General features: G+C 37.9%; 1 protein-coding gene and 1 long non-coding RNA gene across 3 annotated transcripts in view; one reads left to right on the top strand and one right to left on the bottom strand.

Moving 5' to 3' along the window:
• The window catches only part of LOC143715379 (uncharacterized), a 582,927-nt gene that overhangs the window by 438,226 nt on the left and 119,963 nt on the right, over window positions 1-24,738 (bottom strand). The window lies entirely within an intron of this gene.
• The window catches only part of tars2 (threonyl-tRNA synthetase 2, mitochondrial), a 38,465-nt gene that overhangs the window by 3,769 nt on the left and 9,958 nt on the right, over window positions 1-24,738 (top strand). For both annotated transcript variants that reach the window (XM_077207003.1, XM_077206993.1), the window contains exons 2-11: window positions 615-793; window positions 4,755-4,869; window positions 5,235-5,356; window positions 5,493-5,601; window positions 9,630-9,694; window positions 9,769-9,847; window positions 10,762-10,908; window positions 12,080-12,178; window positions 13,339-13,505; window positions 14,191-14,353. In XM_077207003.1, coding sequence (XP_077063118.1) covers window positions 615-793; window positions 4,755-4,869; window positions 5,235-5,356; window positions 5,493-5,601; window positions 9,630-9,694; window positions 9,769-9,847; window positions 10,762-10,908; window positions 12,080-12,178; window positions 13,339-13,505; window positions 14,191-14,353 — 1,245 coding nt within the window. The remainder of the gene's footprint in view (window positions 1-614; window positions 794-4,754; window positions 4,870-5,234; window positions 5,357-5,492; window positions 5,602-9,629; window positions 9,695-9,768; window positions 9,848-10,761; window positions 10,909-12,079; window positions 12,179-13,338; window positions 13,506-14,190; window positions 14,354-24,738) is intronic.

Raw genomic sequence — 24,738 nt, 5'->3', positions numbered from 1 at the left:
CTGCTTTTTCTTAAACAAAGGTAACATTGACCATGTGACTTTTTGTACAGACTGTCAGATGTTCTTCAGCTCTTTAGATCATCTCAAACCATGCTGGAGTGTATCATCAGGTTTAGTTAATTTTGCTCCGGTCATTAAAGCAAAGGATACATCAAATATTGAGATATTTTCACATTCATATTAAGATTTTTAATTAAGATTTTCATTCTAATGCTCATAGGTAATTTGTAATGGAAAAATACACATTTTCATTAATGGTCACTGGTCTCAGAATTTTGGGCCCCATTGTGTATTGTTATAAATGACTGTATGGCTAGTTTTATATAATTACTGTATGCCAGGTAATTCACTCTGAAGACCTTGAAGTTTTACTTTCAGGCAGATTTTTTTTTTTTTTTTTTTTTTAACACATCTGTGTGATGTAATTTTTATCTAGTTTGTGAGACCATAAAAATTCCAGTGGTTTTGTTCCTTAATTTCATCTTTAAATTTTGCCACTCCCTTACATTTACTTCTGATATTATCCCCATAAAGTAATTTAATGATAGACTCCATTATTTTTGCACAGTGTGTCATCTCTGTTTCCCGGACTCACACACTCTTCTCTGTTTCAGCTGCAGCCGTCTGCCAGTCAGGCCGAGCGTTTGAGGATATTTGAGTCTCTGCGTGATCGGCAAGTGCAGGTGACTCGAGATACATCAGGAGAAAATCTGACCATCCGATTGGCTGATGGCAGAACACTGAATGGTTCCGCTGGTGTGACCGTACCGTTACAGATCGCCCAAAATGAACGGTAAATATATGCCACAGAACCCCCCCCCCATTATAATATCGTTTCAAAATGCTCATTCTCATTCATCATATCTAGTGACTTTCACTAATTATTGATCTAGATGAAAATCTGGACAAAATTGGTAAAACTTTGAATGCGTTATGTCATTTCTGTTTTCAAGTGAGCAATATCACATGGGTATCCTCGTGATATCGCTCAGGCTGTGTGCCTACGGCCGAATCACAGCCGTGCTGATATTGAGCCATAATACAACAGTTCGATGGCACAAGTGTGTAACTAAATAAGAAACAGCAGAGTTTCTTTAAAAAAACATCTTTTGTGTGGAAATACTACAATCTACCACAGATTCAAATCTCAAGTTGACACGTTAACAGTTGAGCTCAAGACTCAGGGATGGATTACGGATGGGGCCAGTGCCCAGGGGCCCTTGACTACCAAAAGCCCAAGGGGTCCTGGGGTTTAAGGCCGCCTGATCCAGTTCGGTTCAGAAAACCTATTAACAATGAAAACAAATGTTTATGTATGCTGTAATATGTGTCCCATAGCCTATACAGGACCTTTTATACAAGGCAATTGAACAATAAGGGCTCCCTGTAACTTCTGTTACTGTTGGGCCCTATGTGAATATGAAGGCCCCAAAACCTCTTATATAACTATTGTTCCAACCTGTTTAAAATTATATGTATTTGAACGACTCTTTGAGCTTCTTTCTTTGCGTGAAAGGTATTGGACAGATAACTATTTATTATTACAGCATAACTTTAGTTGAAGTGAGACTAAATTTTAAGACATTCCCTTATTTTATTTTTTTGTTACCTAAATTCTAAATGATCCAACAAAATGAGCCTAGAGAGCGCAATAGAGTATGTTTAAGCATACATATTAATTTATTTCTTCTGTAAAAGCTTACACCCTTCACTCTACAGTTGTTTGAATGACTGTAAAAAATTCACCTTCAAATAAAAAGGCAATTAAGTGTATATTGGAAATTACAGATTTTCTTTTTTCTCTGGTCAAACCAAGTTTTAGTTGCTACATCACTCGAAAAGACTGGTCCAATCTGATTGTAATACCTACTACCACTAGACTAGTAAGTTTAGTTTGCTTGACAGACTTTGCCAAAGAAATGGCGCACAACACAACGTTAAAGACTTCTTATCTTATGAAGTTTAAAAATATTTTCAGTTCATTATGAAAATATATGGTGAGATTTGAGGCCTCAGTGAGAACAGTTTGAATATTAATGATCATCATAACTTCTAGAGCTGCACAATTTGGGGAAAAAAATCAAATTGCGGGAGAAAAAATTCCCTGGTTAAAATTCTAAAAAATAATAATTATTTATTATTGCTAAATAAAATATTAAATAAATAAGAAATACTACTATTGTAATAACACTTTTAATATAAAAAATAAAAATATAGTATGTAAGAATAAATATAACAATAATAATTAGAAAATAACAATATTTTTATTTGGCAGAACTTATTTTACGACAAACTGCAGGGTTACCGGTTAACATGCAGGCAGCCTATGACTAAAAACTTGCATCACAATAAGTGTATAATAACCAACTATTGTGACCGTCAAAACATTTGGTGACTAAACAGAATTTCATTAAAGGTGACACATTATGCCCCTTTTCACAAGATGTATTATAATGTATTATATATATCTATGGTGTCCCCAGAATGTGTCTTTGAAATTTCAGCTCAAAATATCCCCCTTGTCAAAGTTGCCCCTTTTTGGGTGTGACCAAAATAGCGCCGTCCCTTTAAATGCAAATGAGCTACTGCTCCCCTCCTCTATTGAGAAGAGGCCGATCCTTTACACACCGGTAATATTATAATGAATATTATAATATTATAATTTAATATGAGTCAAAATATATTATGTAATATAGGGCATATAATTATGGAGGGATTATTGGGTCAGATTGAAAACTAAAAGTCTAAATCTGAAACTAAAAGTCTAAGTCGAAAATGAATGTTGTATTTAGGATTGAGCATTTAGTCATTTAGCTATTTAGGATTTAGGATTTGGAATTTGGAATTTGGGGATTTAGGATTGGGCATTTGAGGATTGAGGAGTGTATGCAAATAAGGAGGCGTGGGCCAAATACTGGAGGCTGGGTTTGAAATGGCTGGTGCGCAGAGGCACTTATGGACAGCAGAGGGAGCTCCAGTGCTAAGGAGCACACTGTAATGAAACCAAACAGAGCGAGTGAGCAGGGCTGGAGCGAGGACTGTACTTTATAATGTGATAACTTCAACTTCCAGTGCCTGTCTATACAAAGATGCTAGCTCTGGCTTTGCCATTGTTAATGTGGCAGCCAACGTGGATGGCAGATCACGACAACTTTCACTTTGAAGAGGACGCTCTGCCAGTGTGCTCCTTAGCACTGGAGCTCCCTCTGCTGTCCATAAGTGCCTCTGCGCACCAGCCATTTCAAACCCAGCCTCCAGTATTTGGCCCATGCCTCCTTATTTGCATACAATCCTCAAATGCCCAATCCTAAATCCTAAATGACTAAATGCCCAATCCTGAATACAAAGTGCCCAATCCTAAATACCAAATTCATTTTCGACTTAGACTTTTTGTTTTCGACTTAGACTTTTAGTTTTCGTTTAAGACTTTTAGTTTTAGACTTTTAATTTTCAATCTGACCCAATAATCCCTCCATATATATTTAGCAAAATACTCCCCTCTATAGTTCATTTTTAAAGGCTTTGAAGATAATTGGCCCCATGGCCTTTGCAAGTCATAATCCGTCCCTGTCAAGCCTCCATTACTAATTCTAAAATGCCACTTTAGAACTTGCAACGAAGGAACATTGAGTCTTTATTTAAGCTAATTGTATAATGTACAAATCACAAAATCAGTTTGAATGTCCGCTTAGGAAAGTGATATCTTTGTCTTGTCCTTGTTTCAGTCCCTTTCCTTGTATGGTTCAGGTATTCTCTACGTTTTGTGGACCAAATGTCTCCACAAGGATAGTAAAACCAGAAGATTTTGATGCAGTGGCGACAAAATCTCAGTCTTAATGAGGAACACAGCTTATAAATCATACTAAATTATGCAATTTAGACTGATTGATTGATTGATTGATCTATCCATTCAGTCGTTTCCTACTCTCGGCGTCCCTACAGACAAATATTCTCAATGCTGTCCTGTCGTGTAACTGCTTCTTTCAATTGTCTAATGCTTATATTGGTGTCTGTTTTAATGGTGTCAAGCCAGCGAGTTCTTTGCATTCGTTGAGTCCCCTTCATCTGGTTCCACTGACCATCCCCAACATTACAGATTTCTCTAGTGAGTTTGCACACAACATGGAGTTAAACCAAAATGAGAGTTGTAGTCAACTTATTTTCTTATTTTATTTCAGCTTCTATCAGTTCATTTCCATCCCTAACCGTTCCTTTTCGGGCAGAAAAACTAGATTGCAGCAAACGTGGATCTGGTGTAACCCTTCCTATTTGCCTTGATGTTGACATTGTTCGTCCCAACTATCTTTCCTTGTACTTCCTAGCTTTGCATTGGAGCTCTGCACTCCGTTTCTTAACCTTGTCCTTATTGCCCCTATATTTTGCCACTCTTGTCTGATCTGCTATATTAATGGTGTTGACGGATAGCCAACTACTTGTTGTCTTAGGCTTTTGGTGTGAATCATATTTTTCAGCAATTTAGATGATAGTATCTCAGAGCTCTCGCCATTGCTCACGTGGGTATTTCCCTTCTAGACTGAGTAGGTCAAACCTTTTTCTTTACTTCCACAGCATACATTGTTGATATGTTATCAGGTTCTTCTGAGTGAATGTTATATAAAAATTGTACAAAAACCATGTTTTTTAATGCTCTGTTTAGGGGATAGAATGTAAAGTTTGTACAGCATAAAAATAGTCTATGGAGACTCCTCATAAAATTATGCAGAAACCCAATGTGTGTGTGTGCATGTTTACAGTTTTAAAGGTGCAGTGGTGAGCAGAGTAAATGGGGATTTATGGGATCTACGTCGCCCTCTTGTGGAGGACTGTGAACTGCAGCTGCTGGGTTTTGACTCAGTGGAGGGGAAACAGGTATTCAAGCTTTTGTGTATGCAAGACTTTCGTCTTAATTGGTGAAACTCACACAAAAAAAACAGTCAGAAACATGTTTGTGTAATGTAATATAATTTACTTTAAAATCAAAAGAATAAAATATATTTTAATTCTCCTACTACCTTTAATTGATGCTGATTTTGAATTGTTAATTCAATTCAATTATCAAATAATTGTTATTTGTTTATATGTTTTATTGATTTATCTTTAATAGAAACTGGAATAGGGAAACAAATGAACAAACAGAAAAAATATTTATTGAGGGTCAAATAACAAACAAATATGATTTCTTTGAATTATGTATTTCAATAATGTAATTTAAAAATGAATTTTCTCTGCTGTAGGTGGTGTGGCGCACAGGGGCGTGTGTGTTAGGGAGTGTGATGGAGAATCACTTCAGTGCTCTTGTGTGTCGAGAGGGAGTGTCTGACACGGGCCTGTACTGCGATTATCAGCTACAAAACAAGTAAACACTCTTATCTTTCCAGCTCCTGATATCAGTCAATAGTCTTATGTACAGGTTTTTTTTTTTTTTAACGCATTTAACTAAACATAAAAATGAAAATGTTACTAAGTTGTGGTGCTGTCTGTGTTTGTCGTAGCTCTCTCTCTCTGTTGGAGGTGGAGCAGAGGTGTAAGCAGACGGCAGCTGGGAAGATGCCCATCATCAAGCTTGAGATCACTGTACAGGAACTGAAAGAGCTCTTCCAGGTCAGCATCACCTCTTGAGCTTTACAGTGTTTTTGCGCCTATGGATGGACGTTTTTGTAATTGAGTTTTCCTTAAGTTTACTCTTACTCATGTAGATGTGAAAATGTTTTGACAAAAAGTCACTGGATCTCATTCATTAAAACGTTCGTAAATAAATTTTTGTGTAAAACAGGCCTTTCTAAAAACTCTCCTTTGGATTTTATCATATCAAATTTGTAAAGTCTGGCCCACACTAAAAAAAATTCAGATAACAAATATGACGATAAAAAAATCATAGATTTATCTATTTGTCTATTAGCTATTTGTCCCGTGTTTGTCCTCGGGATTTCCGCCACACAAAAGGTGTTTCCGACTTCCGATTCAACATGTTGAATGTTTATGATTTGAGATCGTTGCGGCCCCGACGTTCTTCCGAGCAGATTCAATCACTTTTATCCAGTGTTGGGTGTAACTAATTACTAAGTAATTAATTACTGTAATTTCATTACTTTTCACTTGAAAAAGTATGTTATTGTTATACAACACAAATGGCACAAAAACATTATAAAGCACCATAATGTTTTTGTGCATTATAATCTAAGTAAACGCATAAGCGTTTTGTGCAGCTCTGTATTGGAGCCTTTCATGTTACAATACTTTTGCTCCAAATGAAAGTTTATTGATAGCCTTAGTTCTGTAGGATAGTTGTTCTGTCCTATCTATCATATGTTGCTACTTCATTAAAAAGCTGAGATTAATTTGAAAAGAAATGTCTTTTAATTATATAGTAGCCTATATATTTTGTCCGTATATTGTTTTACAAAGTTAGGTAAATATTGTCTAAGTGAAGCTTGATGCCTTTCACAAAAGAATAATCACAGTCCCTTCCTCACAGTGAGGCATACAGATACAGTTATGTGTATAAGATAAGTAATGTGTTACTATGATTTGATTTAGCAGATTTGTTTTATCAACAATTAGCGAATATAAAAATGCAATAATACCTGCAATATTAACTTCTCCATTGTGGTAAACGTGTGTGTCCTGCCCCTACTCCACTGTGATTGAACTGCTGGGTAAAAAGTGAAGTGATTTTACCGAAATTGTAACATTGTTCAACTCTCGGTAACCAAAATAAAATGACAAGCACCCATCCATATCTTCCCAGCACTAGCAGTCCCTGGAGGAACATCAGAAGTAGAGTTGAAGCCGCTTCCTCGATCCCTCCACTGCGGACACCAACCTCAATAGTTCAAAATTGCCTAGCTATATGGGAAAACACACTTGTGAAATATTATTGCTACACAGTGCCTGAGTTGTCATCAGTTTACCTAAAAGAACACAAAACAGTCGGAGGTTTTAAGTAACATTTACGGGAACGTGCATATTTCTTTCGTACCAACTAACATTGTGAAAATACGGACACTATCATGAATGCAAATGTTTTTTTAAAGCGGCTTTATGAATGATTCACACAACTCGTTCTTCTCGTGTTTCATGAATGAGTCCCACGGTAATCTAGGGCTGCACGATTTGGGGAAAATATTTTTTTTTTCTGATTAAAATTATTGGTCCCACTTTATATTAAGTGGCTTTAAGTACTATGTACTCACATCGAAAAATAAGTATAATGTACTTATTGTGTTCAGGTTGTATTGTAAAACACTTTTTGCTGCTATTGAGGTGTGATACGAGTAAGGTTAGGGTCAGGTGTGGTGGTATGGGTCGGTTTAAGGGTGGGTTAAGGTGTCAGGGAAGGGTCAACTGTGTAATTACAAATGTAAATACATAAATTAATTACATGCAGGTATTTTCAAAATATAAGTACAATGTAAAAACATGTACACAATAAGTCCATTGCATCAAATTATTAATTTTAATGTAAGTACATAGTACTTAAAGCCACTTAATATAAAGTGGGACCAAATTATTATTTCAAATTTTTTATATATATATATATATATATATATATATATATATATATATATATATATATTATGTATATTAGTGGTGGGCCGTTATCGGCGTTAACGTGAGACTCTTATCGGGCGATCGCTGTATCTTTTTTATGGGCATGAGCGATGATCAATTTACAAATGAATCACTCTTTTGAGTCGATTCTGTTCAAAGACTTCATCAAACAAGTTGGCAGATCTGTCTAAATCGGTTCGCGAATCAGTTCTGTTCAGTTCCTCACGCACTGAATCGTCTGAACTCTGAAGCGCGTTCAATCACACTCGACACGGAGTCGTAACAGGAAGATTTAAGAACATCAAGAGCTACAGTTTAGTCTAGTGAAAGCAAATCTGCAAATGCATCATATTTTTGCCAGCGATGAAGATCTTTTTTAGTTCAACTTCTTCGTAAGCTGTATGTGAATGAATGATTCCACAGGACGATACATTCGATTTAATTTCATTCAGGTAATACATTTTACAACCAATAAGATTATTACACCACGATAGCACTACTAAAAAGTATGACATTATCCGTTGGACATATACATTAATTTATAGGCTACAAAATAAATAAGCTACCATTGTGTACAGTTTATGAAATGAACACCCGCCATCCCGCGGTAATGTGTATGTATTGCGCAGGGGCATAGTCACACGAATAGTTTACATTGATTGAAACTAATTTGTTTAAAAAGGAGGAGGCTATTGCCGGTAAAGGCAGATTCACATAAAATCATTGACATATGACATTATTTTTTGATCTAACGAGCATCTGGTTTGGCGATGCAAAAACGGACTGTAGCTACGTCGTGCTTATTGTTTTTTTCTTTTCCAATTAGCCTACTATGTTAAAAAAAAACGACGAAAACATGTTACTTGTTCAAATAATAAACAGTTTGTTTGATGACAAATCGCTAAAAATGAAATTGGCCTCCCTTTCTGTCATTGTAATTGTGCGTTTTATTTATTTATTTTATACATTTTTTTGACCGATATTCGACTTTTGCTCCTCTATTGTCGAATGGCATTTTTGGCAGAAATTCACATCCCTACGCGAGGCGCACTATTCTCAAAGACTTACTTTTAGTCATTATTTGGGCAGCACACATATTCTGAATGCCTTCGGCAGAATTCAAATGAGCCATTTTAATCTAGATTAATCTAGATTAATTCCAAGATTCCAGTGAGATTAATCTAGATTAAAAAAATTAATCTATGCCCACCTCTAATATATATATATATATATTAGCTGATAATAACAACAACACACATTATGGTTTTGTGTTGTTATTACTAAACAAAAAATCTGAATTACTACATAAAAACAAAATAAGAAATATTGCTTTTGTAATATTTCACTATAATATAAAATGAGTACTTAAGGAAGATAATCTAATAATTGTATTTTTTTATTACAACTGTAAAAGTGAAAAACTAATATTTATGGCTGTCTTAATTGCTTAATTTTTATGGAAAACTAGCGAGCCCTTAACCCTTCACTGAAATGACCCTTAATGAAATGAAGACTAAACTAGATAATCATGGACACAAAGCCTGTTGGTCTGAGCTGGAGGAGAACATTGATGGACGTGGTCTTCAAACAAATGCTGAAGCTGTCCATGGAGGATTTCTAGAAGTAGAAAGAAAAAAACCTAGGTTCACCTAGGTTAACAAAAAAATGTACATTTCAATCAAAATGAGTAATTCACAGTGATTTCACCGGGTGACGTGTGTGTGCACTTGTGAGGGTAAAATGTCTTCACTTATATATTCAAGTCACCTTTATTTATATAGTGCTTTATACAATACAGATTGTTTTAAAACAGCTTAACAGAGATACCAGACTGTTGTTCAGCTGAAGTCAGTTCAGTGTTGATTCAGTTCTGTCCGGAAGATCACCTATTAAGTTCTACATTTTTGCACAAAAAAGTCATCCTCCAGCTCAGTTCAGTTCTCATTCAACAGCGGGCACTACAGTCAGATCAATACCATTGTGAAATATGACAACTGATTAGTGAGTTGACTGTTTTACTAGTCCACTCTAGTCATATCTATGAAATGTCTACATGAAAACCCAATGTGTTTGTGTAGGATGATGCTGTCAGACTGCAGCTGGCTGAAGAGCAGATAATGGGAAACACTGTCAGCGTCTACAGGTCTGAAGTCACTCTCACTGTCCGTGTGTGTGTGTGTGTGTGCGGCAGTTGATGTCTTTGTGTCTCTTTGTCAGGTGTGGAGACAGTGTGGGTGTGTGTTCAGGTGTTCTTCTGCCACACACAGGCTTCCTGAAGGCCTTCAAGATGCTCCAGGTAACTCTGTTTTTGCTGACAGTCCTCCTCTGTTAGTGTGTTTGACTGATTGTGTTTGTTGTGATGTTGCTACTTCAATGGCTGTTGTCACAGTGTTTACATTATTATTGTATGGTTAACTTCCTGTTTATTTTATTAATATCTTTGGCACTTCCTGTTTCACAGTCTCCCTTCCCTTTTCCCAGGCTGTCGTTCTCTCTTTAGGGTCATGACATGGCACTTAGTTCAGTTTCATTAGTGGAACATTTTGTTTTTCTTCCACATTTTTAGGGTTGTTTAAATGAGTTTAGACCAGTCTTGATGTTGATGTATTCGTACAGTAATGTGATTTAAAATGTACATCATGCTTTTGATAAACTAACTAAATGCATTCTTCAAACTAATTGCATTCTTCATTTAGTTTGTAAACTAGAATGAAGAATCTTCATGCAGCTCCTTTTTAAAAAATGACATTTTGTTGTGACTTCAACTCTCACGCTCCAAATTGGACAAAAAAATACCATAAATGTATAAAAAATACTCTCAAGTTCAAAAAGTTTTTGTTTTGTTTTAAAAAAAAGTATCTTCTCCTCGATGGGGCTTGCATTTATTAGATAAGAAATACAGTAAAAGCTGTAATGTTGTCAAATATTATTTTACATTTTAAATAATTGTTTTCTATTGTAATATCTAAAAAAAGTAATTTATTCCTGTGATGTAGAGCTGAATTTTTAGCATTATTATTCCAGTCTTCAATGTCAAATTGCATTCTTGCTGAATAAAAATAAATTCTGTCCCAAAAATGTTTGAATAGTAGTGTTATGAAGATTTGTAATAGTCTCTTTATCTACTGAAGCTCAGATTGTGTCCACATCACATTTAAAAATATGCCTTTAGGCTCTTAATTTTCTTACTCATACATTTTTCCCTCTCAGGTGTCTCCTGTAACTTTGTCCGGTTCAACAGAGGCTTCAGGGATCCTCAGGATGATTGGAGTTGCTTTTCCAGGAGAAAGAGAACGAGAGGAATGGGAGAGAGAACAAGAGGAGGCCAGAAAGAGAGACCACAGGAGAATCGGGAAGGTGAGTGTTGTTAGTCGTGCCGCTACAGTAATAACTCTGAATGATTCCTTATTCTCGTATGTAGAGGCTCACAACAGCTTCATTAGGATGATTATATGGAGTCTAAATAGTCTTGATTTATAAACGATAGGGCTGGGTTGGAAATATTTATTTCTCAGTTTTAATCAATTCTCATTTTGGTGAACTGATAGCGATTCTTAAATTCCAAGAATTTATCTTTTATGTTGGGTTCAGACTACATGATAACAGCCAGATTTTGGCACAATCTAATTGGTCTTGGTGATTCGTGAACAAAAATCATTCATCTTATCTTGTATTGTGTGTCTTAGTGGATGACAACCGACACCATAACAAAGTCTTACCAATTTAAAAGCTTCCAAATTATTATTATTATTTTTTTTTAAGAAATTCAAACAATAAATGGGTCAATTACATGACATGCATATTTTTGTCCAAGTGCATTATGTCATTTTAAAATAATTTGATAAATTTGTGACGTATATCACTGAGAGCTGGATCACTCCTCCATAGGCTACTTTAGGGATTGACACTTGCCAGCCAAGAAAAGTTATTAAAGACATCGTTAAAATAGTCCAAGTGACTACAGTGGCTCAATTTTAAGTTTATCAAACGACGAGAGTACTTTTTGTGCGAAAAAAAATAACGACTTTATTTCAACTATTCATTTCCTTCTCTGTGGGCCTCGAGTCAGTTCACTAGTGAAATAGCTTAAGCTTCTGTTGTTGTACATCACGCGCATCATCCACATGACCAGCGTCGGCCAATAGTGAGCCTACGTGTTACGTAGCTCTACGCAATTACACTACGCTAACTCACTCGAGGCCAACAGAGAAGGAAATGAATAGTTGAAATAAAGTCGTTATTTTTGTTTGTTTTGTTTTATCTTGAAGCCTTGCTATGTATGTATTAATTGGTGAATCTGTATTTGGGATTGATGAAATGCCAAGCCATGACTGCTAGTAGAGCATTTCTACAGTGTCGTACCTGAAAGCCTTTTCTTTAGTGTGAAGCTTTGTTCATGTCGCTAGGTGTCAGAGTAAGCCCAAGACAAGTGTCATATATCGGCCAGAGAAATGTAATCTCTAGCAATGTTTTGTTTATTTGTAAGTTTTCCAGCTGGCTCTGATGTTCTGTTTTTGATGCGTCACAGGCGCAGGAGTTGTTCTTCTTTCATGATGTCAGTCCTGGCAGCTGTTTCTTCATGCCTAAAGGAGCTCATATATACAATACGCTCACTGACTTTATAAAGGTACAAACTCATTCCACGTCAGCATGGTTTCACCCTTGTATATGCTTGCAACATCCATTTCTCACATTCAGCAATAGTATATCATGGTGCATTGCTCTGTAAGAGAATAAGGACAAATATTATGTACATTATTGACGGTAGTTTGTCCTACTCATTGTAGGGCAGTTGAAGTGAGCATAAGTGTAGGTCATTATAGACTATACAGTGGCCAAAGACACAATGCACCACTTAAAAGTTGGACACACTTGCTTTAAATTGTTTCTCATAATCTTAACCCCATAAAGCTACAATATTTGATATATTTTATAGACAAATGTCTAAGGCCATTAAATGATCACCTTTTAGTATAATTGTAAAAACGTTCACTTTTAGGTCCTGCTGTCAAATCTTTACTGAATAACTTAATACAATATGTCTAGGTGAACACTTACTGGACTGAAGCAACTTTGGTTTCCTTGATTCATACATCATTTTTTAGAAATCTTATGCTACAATGTGTCAAATATGATCCATCAGGCTTTTGAAGAAAGTTTATTTGTTCATCTCTCAATCATCATTGTATTGCATTGCACTACAGATCTTTGATCATAAAACTAAGTATTGAAATATCATCTTACTAAGACATATTATTGGGAGATAAAGAGTGGCAACTGATATTTATATGATTTTGGCTATATAAATATCAGCATCTGCAACAAATTTCATAATTTTATTCAGAGGCCCAAACTGACCAAAAATTAGGTGTTTGTTTTTCCTTCTCGAGTATGAGCTCCATATCCTCACTAGATCATACTATGAGACATACAAGCCTGATGTATCAAATATGATACTCAACAAAAAAACATATACAAACCTTTTTTCTTTTTATATTTTGTCTAAAGGTTCAATAAACTGTTCCAATTAAAAAAATAATTTAAAAAAATCTGATGATTATTTCATATGTCAGGCTTACGGGGTTAAAAATCCTTTGATTTCAAGGCTTCTGCATACATATGCATGCATATTATTACGAAGATTTGAGTTTTTTTTAAATTAGATATTTACTTGAACCCTTCATGTATCGCCTCCTTCGCAGAATCCTTCAAGGCCACAAACAAAATGTGGACACTGCTTCTCATGCCATATGTAATGCTATTGTAACTAGTTCCTCTTCCTGTCAGAGTGAGTACAGGAGGCGGGGCTTCAGTGAGGTCGTGACTCCAACCCTGTACAGCACGTCTCTGTGGGAGCGATCAGGTCACTGGGAGCATTACAGTGAGAACATGTTCACAGTGACCTGCGAGCCGCACACCTTCGCTCTCAAACCCATGAACTGCCCTGCTCACTGGTGAGTCCGCCACAGTTGAAATCTGAGTTTTAAATTTTTGGCACCTAAACTATTCATACCGTTGACAAATTTCATAATTCTTAAAAAAAAAACATTCAAGCGACTTTAAAAATTTCGAAAACGTGCATGTTTGATCATGGTATGAATAGTTTTACTCATCTAATTTATTCATACACTACCGATCAAAATGTTGTTTTTGTTTTTAAGAAATCAAAAAAAAAAAAATAAGTCAGCAAGGATACATTAAATTGATCAAAAATGCAATACAATACAAATACAAAAGATTACTCTTTCAAATAAATTATTTTCTTAGAATGGTTTCTGAAAGATCATTTGACAGTAATGACTGGAGTAAGGATGCTGACAATCACTTTGCATCACAGAATGAAATTACCTTTAAAAATAGACAGATATTTTAAATTGAAATATTTCACTATTACTTTTTTTAAAAACTTTTTTATCAAATAAAGGCAGCTTTGGTGAGCAGAAGAGACTCTTTCATAAACAATAAAAAAATCTTACCAACCCCACACTTTTGAACGGTAGTGTATGTTAGAAAGTATGTCATTTTAATTTGCATACATTTTTTCAAATCATAAGAAAGATTTTGCATTATTTCATCTCTCTTTGAATTGAATGAAGAATCCTCCATCCGTTCAGTCCAGTAACTGTGTCCTCCGTACAGTTTGATGTACGAGCAGAGAGTGCGTTCTTGGCGTGAGCTTCCCATCCGCTGGGCAGATTTTGGAGCGTTGCACCGTAATGAACACTCAGGGGCGCTGGGGGGTTTAACCAGAGTCAGACGCTTCTGCCAGGACGACGCTCACATCTTCTGCACCCCAGAACAGGTACAATTTCAATGCATTTTATTTATTGTTGCAAAAGCAACAATTATATAAAAAAGTGGGTACCAGACAGGGGTGTAGCAACCATTATAAGAGGATGTGTCTCTCTCCGTAAGTTTGTCCCCAATGTTTTGGAAGATAATCATTATACACTATATTGTCAAAAAGTATTGGGACACCCCTCCAAATCATTGAAATCATGTGTTCCAATCACTTCAATGCCACCTAGGAACAATTGAAACAATTCAAGTGTGGTACTATGATAGGTTTCCACTTGTGCAACTAGTCCATTGGTAACATTTTCTCACTACTAAATATTCCACGGTCAACTGTTAGTGGTATAATAACAAAGTGGAAGCGATTGAGAACAACAGCAACTAAGACACAAAATGGTAGGCTACGTAAAATCACAGAGCAGGATCAGCGCATGCTGAGGCTCACAGTGTGCAGAAGTCGCCAACTTTCTGGAGAGTCAATAGCTACAGACCTCCAAACTTCGTGTGGCCTTCAGATTAGCTCAAGAACAGAGCGTAGAGAGCTTCATGGAATGGGTTTCCATGGCCAAGCAGCTGCATCCAAGCCTTACATCACCAGGTGCAATGTAAAGTGTTCGATGCACGAGTATGGGTTTGGCAGTTGCCAGGAGAACAGTACTTGCCCGACTGCATTGTGCCAAGTGTAAAGTTTGGTGGAGGGGGGATTATGGTGTGGGGTTGTTTTTCAGGGGTTGGGCTTGGCCCCTTAGTTCCAGTGAAAGGAACTCTTAATGCTTCAGCATACCAAGACATTTTGGACAATTTCAGGCTCCCAACTTTGTGGGAACAGTTTGGGGATGGCCCCTTCTTGTTCCAACATGACTGCGCACCAGTGCACAAAGCAAGGTCCATAAAGACATGGATGAGCAAGTTTGGTGTGGAGGGACTTGACTGGCCCGCACTGAGTCCTGACTTCAACCCGATAGAACATGGGATGAATTAGAGCGGCGAATGCGAGCCAGGCCTTCGCATACAAACATCAGTGACTGACCTCACAATGCGCTTCTAGAGGAATGGTCAAAAATTCCCATAAACACTTCTAAACCTTGTGGAAAGCCTTCCTAGAAGAATTGAAGCTGTTATAGCTGCAAAGGGTGGGCCAAATCCATATTAAACCCTTCAGATTAAGAATGGGATGTCGTTAAAGTTCATGTGCATGTGCAAAACTTTTTGATACATTTTTATTATTGCTGTCAAACGATTAAACTTTTTAATCGCGATTAATCGCATTAATGTCATAGTTAACTCGTGATTAATCGCACATTTTTATCTATTCAAAATGTCTCTTGATTTCTTTTTGTTCATTATTTTTTCTCATTTTAATGCTCTTATCAACATGAAAAAAGTGGATTGCTTGCTTTGTGCACTTTTTTTTTTATTGAAAACAACATAGGCAATACTGTGTTCAATTTCACACTAACATTCTCACTTGGAGCAAATCATTTCTTTGTAACACAATGTAACACTGTCCATCAATAAAAGGGTGAAAGAAATACTGACGAGGTCCTGATATTGACGAGGGGGCGGAGAATTCGCATCAGCTGTGTGTGTGTGCTTGGCCATCATCAAGTGGTACTACAGACTGGACGTGCTGCGATGATGATAGCTCAGTTCATAACGACAAAACACACAGATCACTTTGGTCTAGTCAATGGAACCATTTGCCAACTTTTTACAAGTAAACTTTCCATTCAGAATCTTATTGGCATCCATTTCGGCGTCTCGCGCTCGTCATCCACTCAAAACGTAACGTTAACCTATTTGGCCGGCTCGCAAGCCCAAACAAGTGTGTGTGCGCGTGCCTGTTGTTTTGTTTCCGGTCTAGCTAGATCCACTTGCGCTTTGGTCGACGAAGCAACAAAACGTCCTCGCAGGGCGCAAGCCCTTGAAATGAATGGGTTTCATATCGCAGCGCCGCGCATGCCGCGTCCTGTTGCAAAAGCATGTGAAAAAAACTACAAAGTTCACTAGACCAAAAAGACCGTTAATCTCGCGATAAAAAAATTAATCGCGTTAAAATGGTTTTGCGTTAACGCCGTTAATAACGCGTTTAACGGACAGCCCTAATTTTTATACATATATATATATATATATATATATATATATATATATATATACAGGTCCTTCTCAAAAAAATAGCAGTTCATTATTTTCCATAATGTAATGATAAAAATTAAACTTTCATATATTTTAGATTCATTGCACACCAACTGAAATATTTCATATATTTTAGATTCATTGCACACCAACTGAAATATTTCAGGTATTTTATTGTTTTAAAGGTTGTATCAGCGATTGTGGGTACAGTCACTTCTGTTTGTGTTTTAAGAGAGATCCCAAACAAACAAAGTTAGCTCGCCCCTCCCTCAACGAATTCCAATTCGTCAGAATCAACTCGCTCACTAGCATGCCAATCTCACACACCTAAATCCCTACAATCTGATATTCGCTTTTGCACGAGCGCAAAAACAAACAACACCCGCCCTGTCGGTGATTGGTTAGAACACTGTTTATTTTGATTTTGAGTGGTGGTTGTACCCATTTGTTTTTGTGTGCAGATCTCGGAGCCTAGGCTGCCTACAGAGACGCGGTTTTTTGACAGCCTGCTTATGGGGCGGGCAGCTAGCGGATCGTTAGGAAAGATTAGATGAATGTGATCATTTTTGTTTGGGCCTGAAATTGCTGTTACAACCTTTAATACTGATTTTTATTGATTTTGGCATACAGCTCATGAAAACCCAAAATTCCTATCTCAAAAAATTAGCATATTTCATCCGACCAATAAAAGAAGTGTTTTAATACAATAAAAGAGTCAACCTTCAAATAATTGTTCAGTTATGCACTCAATACTTGGTCGGGAATCCTTTTGCAGAAATGACTGCTTCAATGCGGCGTGGCATGGAGGCAATCAGCCTGTGGCACTGCTGAGGTGTTATGGAGGCCCAGGATGCTTCGATAGCGGCCTTAAGCTCATCCAGAGTGTTGGGTCTTGCGTCTCTCAACTTTCTCTTCACAATATCCCACAGATTCTCTATGGGGTTCAGGTCAGGAGAGTTGGCAGGCCAATTGAGCATAGTAATACCATGGTCAGTAAACCATTTACCAGTGGTTTTGGCACTGTGAGCAGGTGTCAGGTCGTGCTGAAAAATGAAATCTTCATCTCGATAAAGCTTTTCAGAAGATGGAAGCATGAAGTGCTCCAAAATCTCCTGATAGCTAGCTGCATTGACCCTGCCCTTGATAAAACACAGTGGACCAACACCAGCAGCTGTCATGGCACCCCAGACCATCACTGACTGTGGGTACTTGACACTGGACTTCAGGCATTTTGGCATTTCCTTCTCCCCATACTTCCTCCAGACTCTGGCACCTTGATTTCCGAATGACATGCAAAATTTGCTTCCATCCGAAAAAAGTACTTTGGACCACTGAGCAACAGTCCAGTGCTGCTCCTCTGTAGCCCGGGCCAGGCGCTTCTGCCGCTGTTTCTGGTTCAAAAGTGGCTTGATCTGGGGAATGCGGCACCTGTAGCCCATTTCCTGCACACGCCTGTGCACGGTGGCTCTGGATGTTTCTACTCCAGACTCAGTCCACTGCTTTCTGCAGGTCTTCTTTTGCAGGTGTTTAGAGTTAATTAGTTGATTCAGATGATTAGGTTAATAGCTCGTTTAGAGAACCTTTTCATGATATGCTAATTTTTTGAGATAGGAATTTTGGGTTTTCATGAGCTGTATGCCAAAATCATCAGTATAAAAACAATAAAAGACCTGAACCATGGTTTAATGAAAAAATGGTGTCTTTAAATTAATTCAATTACAATTAAACGTTCTGCAAGGATTAAAAATCTGCTAATGCTGTAAACTATATAGGGAGCCGCACATTACTATAACATTAAAGGTTAACAACAGAGCCTGAATTCAGATGCTATTTATTTTTTAGATATAATAATCAACACCCAACACATTGAATGAAAACATGTAAACTGAACATAAGGCAGTTTTTGTATTAACTTTACTCTAATTTGTTATCGAAATATAATAATTTACAGCGTTGCTGTCATTTTCATGAAAGATATTTTAAACGTACATTAAATAATCAAGATATATATATAGGATAATATAGTGCATTTATTTAGTGCAAGAGTTCATTTCTCTAGGAAACAACAAGTTGTGGACACTGAATCACTTGCCTGCTGAGGTAAATATAATGCTAGTGACAAGCTATGCTGTTTTATTGACGTCTTTCCGCTGCTGAAACACTGATTGAGCGATTACACGAGTTATGATGCCTTTCAGTAAGTATACTGTATTTTTCAACATACCTTCAGGTGTCCATTCATGTTTATTCTGTAACTGAGGAAGAGATGATCGCGTTTACTCGCACTCCGCGCTGCCACTTGAAATGAGGAGCTAGTACAGTGATCTGTCACGCCACATTAAATAGCGTCAAAACGGCATTTATTGTTTGATTTTTGTGATCAAATAGTCAGAATTTGAAGATTACACCTTGCAACAACTTGTAACAAAACACGGAGCTTGCTATTTGGTGTTAATGGTGGTTAGGCTACAAAACTGAATTCGTTGTGTACACATTCCAAGTCCAATGAGCCGGGCTGGGCGGGGCCGGGGTAGCAGGGGGCGGGGCAGGGCGTGTTCGGTGAGAGTATCGCGATTCGAATCCGGAGTTCTGTATCGCGGTTCTTCGGTTCGGTTCGAATATTGTTACACCCCTACTATATATATATATATATATATATATATATATATATATATATATATATTAGGGTTGTGCACGAATATTCGAATTTTCGTTTATACGATCCGTAATTATTATTCGATAAGTAAAATGCTATATAATGCTAGATTTTTTCTGTTTTTCTTAAAAAAAAAAATTTGCAGTTATAATTAAATGCACTGGATGGCACTGTGGAGCGTGTCTAACAAGTGGATTGTATTTGATCGCATAATGTCGTCGTCTGCCTCGCGAAGTTTGGAATTACTAGATGAAAATAATATTACAAAATGGAATTGCTTTTAAGCAATTATTAATGAAACCGAGTTATCATAGTATCACCACCACAATGAGAAATCACATGAAATCCAAACACCAGTCGACTGAGGAAGCAGCTGTCCATCACTGCATTAACGAGTGCAGTTAAGCACAGCTTTACCCGGGAATCGTGATCCGAGATGATATCTTCTGGTAGCAAAATTATTTTGAGACATAATGCTTCCTTTAAGTTTCGTTGAAGGAGACAGGTGTGAGAGAGTGCAGTTAGTAACTTTACTTTGCGCACTGTGTCTCTGCAAAGTCTGTCAGCGTGGCACGTTTTCTCACTCGAGCATGTGGATATTATTGTTTTTCTCAACATGAACGTGAAACAATATAAACACGATAATGCTGACTCGAGTGCATGTAAGTTTAGTACAATATCTGTGCAGTCTGCTTTATTAGCGTTTTTTCCGTTCGCGCCGCTTGAGCTTAAATGCTTTTTTTAAAATATTTTTGTTTACGCATTGTAAAATGTTTTAAACTAAAAGAAAACCTTAATATATATATAAGCTTGTTCAGAAATGGTGACAAGCTTTAAAAAACTTAAATTTTATAAATAACGTCTCTTTCTTTAAACGATATTTAGATAATGTGTATGTGTGTGTGTGTGTGTGTGTGTATGTAGCTGCCTGCCTTTAGAAGACTTTTAGACCAAGCAGAAGCATCTGTCAAGCAGATTCAGGCAGTCACTTCTGGATATAAACTACCGTTGTGCTACACAGTTTTGGACTATTAATTCAACTTTTAATTTCCGCTGGAGTTATTTAGGGCACCGTGGATCTGCGGACAATCTGCGTAAGTGCTTGGCGCAAGCGTCGAGACTGCAAACGGAGACGGGGGGGAAGCGTGGAAGTCTGTGTGCTAGGCTAAGTCTAAACCCTCATCAGCCAGCGCTGCCTAGTATTTTCCTCGCCATTGAGAGGTCTCTGACAAACCATTTGGATGAACTAAAGACTTGGATCTTCACACAGGGGAGGCTTGTAGACTTGGATCTTCACACAGGGGAGGCTTGTAGACTGTTAACTTAATGTTTTTTTTGTTTGCACACCGGTCTCGCGTCTCTCACGGAGGAGCGGAACCATAAAGGAGGAACGACGACGTTGATGATCGAGAGAGGAACAGGCCTGTGTTTTAGTTGTTTGGTTTTTGTATTTGTATTTTATTTTCGGTAGCCAGCAGTCGTCCGCGAGGGGCTGCTGGCGGTATTTTTGGTGTGTTTGTTTTGTTTTAATAAAGTTTGTTAAATGTTTTCGCCTCCTTCCCTGAACATTGTTACAAGGTGCTGTATGCATGTTTTGAATAAATCATGGTACTCTGACTCTACCATCGTCGCTGCTCTATGGATTTGGAATATGTTTATTAAAGGGGTCATATAATGCCATTTTCATACAAGTTAATTTGTTTCTTTAGGGTCTCAATGTAAAGTTTGTAATAAACTTTAATTAAAAAATTTCGTTAGTATTGTAAAAAAACACTAATTTTACCTGGTCAAAAACAGCTCTGTTTTCAGCACGCCCTTTCATTGCATATGCCTTTAAATGATAATGAGCTACGCTCACTCCGGCCCTCTGTTCTGCGGGCGTTCATAACAGCGTTATGACCACACCGCACGTGGAGTGTTTCCTTGACCATAGTTGAGGGTATAGGAAAAAAATTGCAGCAGGAGTCTCTGAGGAGGACACATCTGGGCAACCGTATCAGTTTGAACCGGAGTCGGAACAAGATGACGTCCCGAAGAAGTTCGAAAAGTAAGGCTCGAACATGACGTTTCTGAATGGTTGGTTATTATATCGTCACTTTGATCTATCTTTGTGTACTGGCAGGGTAGAGTAACTTAGTGAGATGTTCGAACACTATGTCTTTACTGATGTAACGTACTCAGTTTGTAATAACACAATAACCATAATGCGTTGTTCATTAGAAACGTGGGATTATGAATTACATTGAGAACGTCGTACATAGAAAACATAACGTATGTACCCTGAGTGTAAACCTTAGCCGCATTCATCGTGAAGCGATTTGCAAAGATTAATATAAAGGTTAATCAAATTTAACACTTACTATTTCTGGAGGTTCAGCAGGGAGACATGAATAGTTGTCAACGATTCTTATTTCAGGAGCAGCTTATCAAAATCAGCTTTATAAGTTACTTCGTTAATAAAGCAGTCTCGTGAGAAAAGATTTACGAATCGCGCAAACATGAAAGCATTGACGTTGCTCGTGGGGAATATTCCCTTCGAAAACAAAACTGTGTCTTCAGCGGTTCGGATTTAGGAACATCAAAATTACTGTTGTGTTCGTTATTACACCCAAGAACAGAACACCACAATCGCTTAGACGCCATTCTGCTCCAGCGTATCAACAATGACGGACTATGGGCAGGGATCTGTTGAAACGCTGCTGTCAATCAACAATCGTGGGAGGGGCGTCCGATTTAGTGACGTCACAAAATCGAACGGCTCAATTTGAGGCAGGGGAAAACATATAAGGAGATTAAAACAAAAACACTGGATAGATTTTTATCATTATATGATGGTTGTGTACAGGCACTGCTAACACACATTTCAGTACAATCAACTTGAAAAAGTGCATGTACCATTATATGACCCCTTTAAGTGCAGACACTTTTACCTTCCTCAGGAGTTCACAGGCATAATTGCTGCTTCGATTTGTTCCACCAGAAGCAACGTTAAAATGGCCATGAAAGACATCACATCCAGACGGGGCCTTTATTGTTGCTGGGGTCTTCCATCCTTGCAACATAGCACGCTTCCTTGATTCTATCAGAATGTCTCATGCTCTACAAGACCACATCAAATCTTGGACCATGTCTACACTGTTGCTGATGCATCCCCCTCCCCACCTGGGACTATCTGAGCATCTCTCTTTGTTCCTACTCAGCGAGTATAGCCAGGTCATCAAGCGAGATGACCCACGAAGAAAACCAAGATCTGGTCAGATGTTGCCGATTCTGCTCTCCAACACCAATTCCAACACACAGACTGGAGTACGTTTGCTGCACATGCCACCACAGATCACTTCAGAAGCAAGTGTGTTTGACTGTGTGATGTCACTAAAACAAATACGTTTTACCTAGCCAGAAGCTTTGGATTAACAGGGAGGTTTGCTTTTTGTTCACAGCCAGAGGTGCAGCTTTTTGGTCTTGAAACCAGGGAGCTTATAGCTCAGCCAGGGTCGACCACAGGAGAGGCATCATGAAGGCTAAATATGCTTACAAAAAGCGGATTGAGGGAAACTTCGACGACTCAGACCCCCGATGTATGTGGAAAGGCATTCGGACTATTGCAGATTTCGAGACATCCACTTCTGTGCCCCCATCCAATTCTACCTCTCCTTCCAACGTTAACCACTTCTACATTTACATTTAGTCATTTAGCAGATGCTTTTATCCAAAGCGACTTACATTTGAGGATTAAACGACGCGAGTCATCGTGGATAGCAGGGACGGTTTCTTCATTAGGGCGATTGGGCGACGCACCACCAAAGTGTGAAAGGGACTTTTTCAATCACATTCACAATCTCATTCACCACAGAGTTCCGCTAGCCGTCACTGTGCATCTGGATATAGTCCAATCAGCGTCATGTCACGTTCTGTGGAGTACCGCCTCTTTTTGGGCGATTTCACTCTGGCTGAGAATCGCCCAGAGTGTTCCCATAGACTTACATTCAAAGATGTTTTTTTTTTTCGAACTGCAGGCACTGCAATGCATTCTCTATGGGTTCCGGGAGGGCTCGCACTAACGTGCTTACGTCATCATACGTATCCTTAACTTGTGCAGCGATTGGTGGGAACAAACATACACTATTAAAAATCTTTAAGATTAAGTGACAAATAATATTTGAAAACAATTTTGAATTTGAACAACAAGAAAAAATGAAACACTACTTTAATATCTTTATCAAATGTGATTTAAAAATTAAAAATAAAAAACAGAACGAGAGCGAGAGAGACTGTTGGGACATCTCGCGAGTTGAGGCCAGTTGAACTTGAACAACGTCATGGCGAACGCAGTTAATTCTATCGTGTCATTAAAAGAAATACCATTCAGCCGTCGTAGTAATCGGGACCAGAGCTCATTTCAGGAGCAGGAGCAAGTAACAAGTTAGCAACAGGAACAACAAGATCTAGGAGGGCCTTGGGAGAAGAGACAAGCAGAGGAGGTATTTATTGCTGACCATTTAAATACTCGAGTGTTGGAAAATCTCACTTTGTTTTTACAATCAGTTTAGGAAAGGATGGTAGCAGTCTTTTTTACTCCTAGCATTGTACTTTGAAATTTGTACATTCCATTCGAACACCAACACAATCTTTATCCTACACGTCAATGATTCAGTCAACAATATTATCTGTTGCCACCTAGTGGAATCTTTAATAAAATAAACTATCTGAGTGGATTGAAAATGCATTTACCCTTGTCAAACTCCATTTGAGCTTGAATTTTGGTAAAATGTTAATTAACACACACGCACACACACAAATCATCGCTGTCGGATGGAAGCCTTGTATGTCCAAAACTGTTACTTTTCAGGAAACGAAAGAAAAACCTGTTTTAAGTTGATTCCTGCACATCTCAAACCCTAAAGTTAAATCTATTAAAAAGTCTGCATGCGATAAAGTTGATTGAAACATTTGCCCCCCCTGAGAGATTTTGCAGGAGCCACCACTGGTGGAGAGGCAAAAACAATGCAAGTAGTGCTCAGAATACAAAGTTCAAACATTGCTCAGAGTAGCATAAACCAGACAAGCAAAGAAATTCAAGAAAAAGTTTGTTTTGTTTTGTTTTGTTTTGTTTTTTTATGTTAAGTGCTCACGGAAGAGATGAGTTTTCAGTTGTCTTTTGAATGCTGCATTCCGGACGAGGGTGGGGAGATCATTCCACCAGCATGGAACCGTGAATGCTCGCTTTGACCAGGGTAATAACCTGGCGAATTGCATCTCTCACTCTCCTCCACTGAGTTTTACACCTTGGGTAGGGTGGATGTAAGGTGGCCCAGATTGAATGGACGAGTCTTCAGAGTCTGTGCGGGGAAGTTGTGTTTGCAGGGTCTTGATGGACTGCGTCAGCCTTGAACGACTTCTGCCTATTTGCACTAACCCCCATAAAGTGCTTCAAGAGGCTGGTGTTCCCACTGCCCTGGACCCTCACCAATTTGCCTATCACACAAATTGGTGTACAGAGGATGTCATCTCTTCGTCACTCCATTCTGCCTTGACCAAGATGGATAGTCCCAACTCCTACATCAGTATGATGTTCGTTGACTTCAGTTCAGCATTCAATA

The sequence above is a fragment of the Siphateles boraxobius genome, unplaced genomic scaffold (genome assembly GCF_051911475.1).
Source record: "Siphateles boraxobius isolate OS27281-9 unplaced genomic scaffold, OSU_SipBor_1 12, whole genome shotgun sequence".
Classification (NCBI taxonomy): Eukaryota; Metazoa; Chordata; class Actinopteri; order Cypriniformes; family Leuciscidae; genus Siphateles; species Siphateles boraxobius.
Note: the sequence above shows the minus strand (reverse complement) of the source record. Positions and strands in the feature narration are given on the sequence as shown.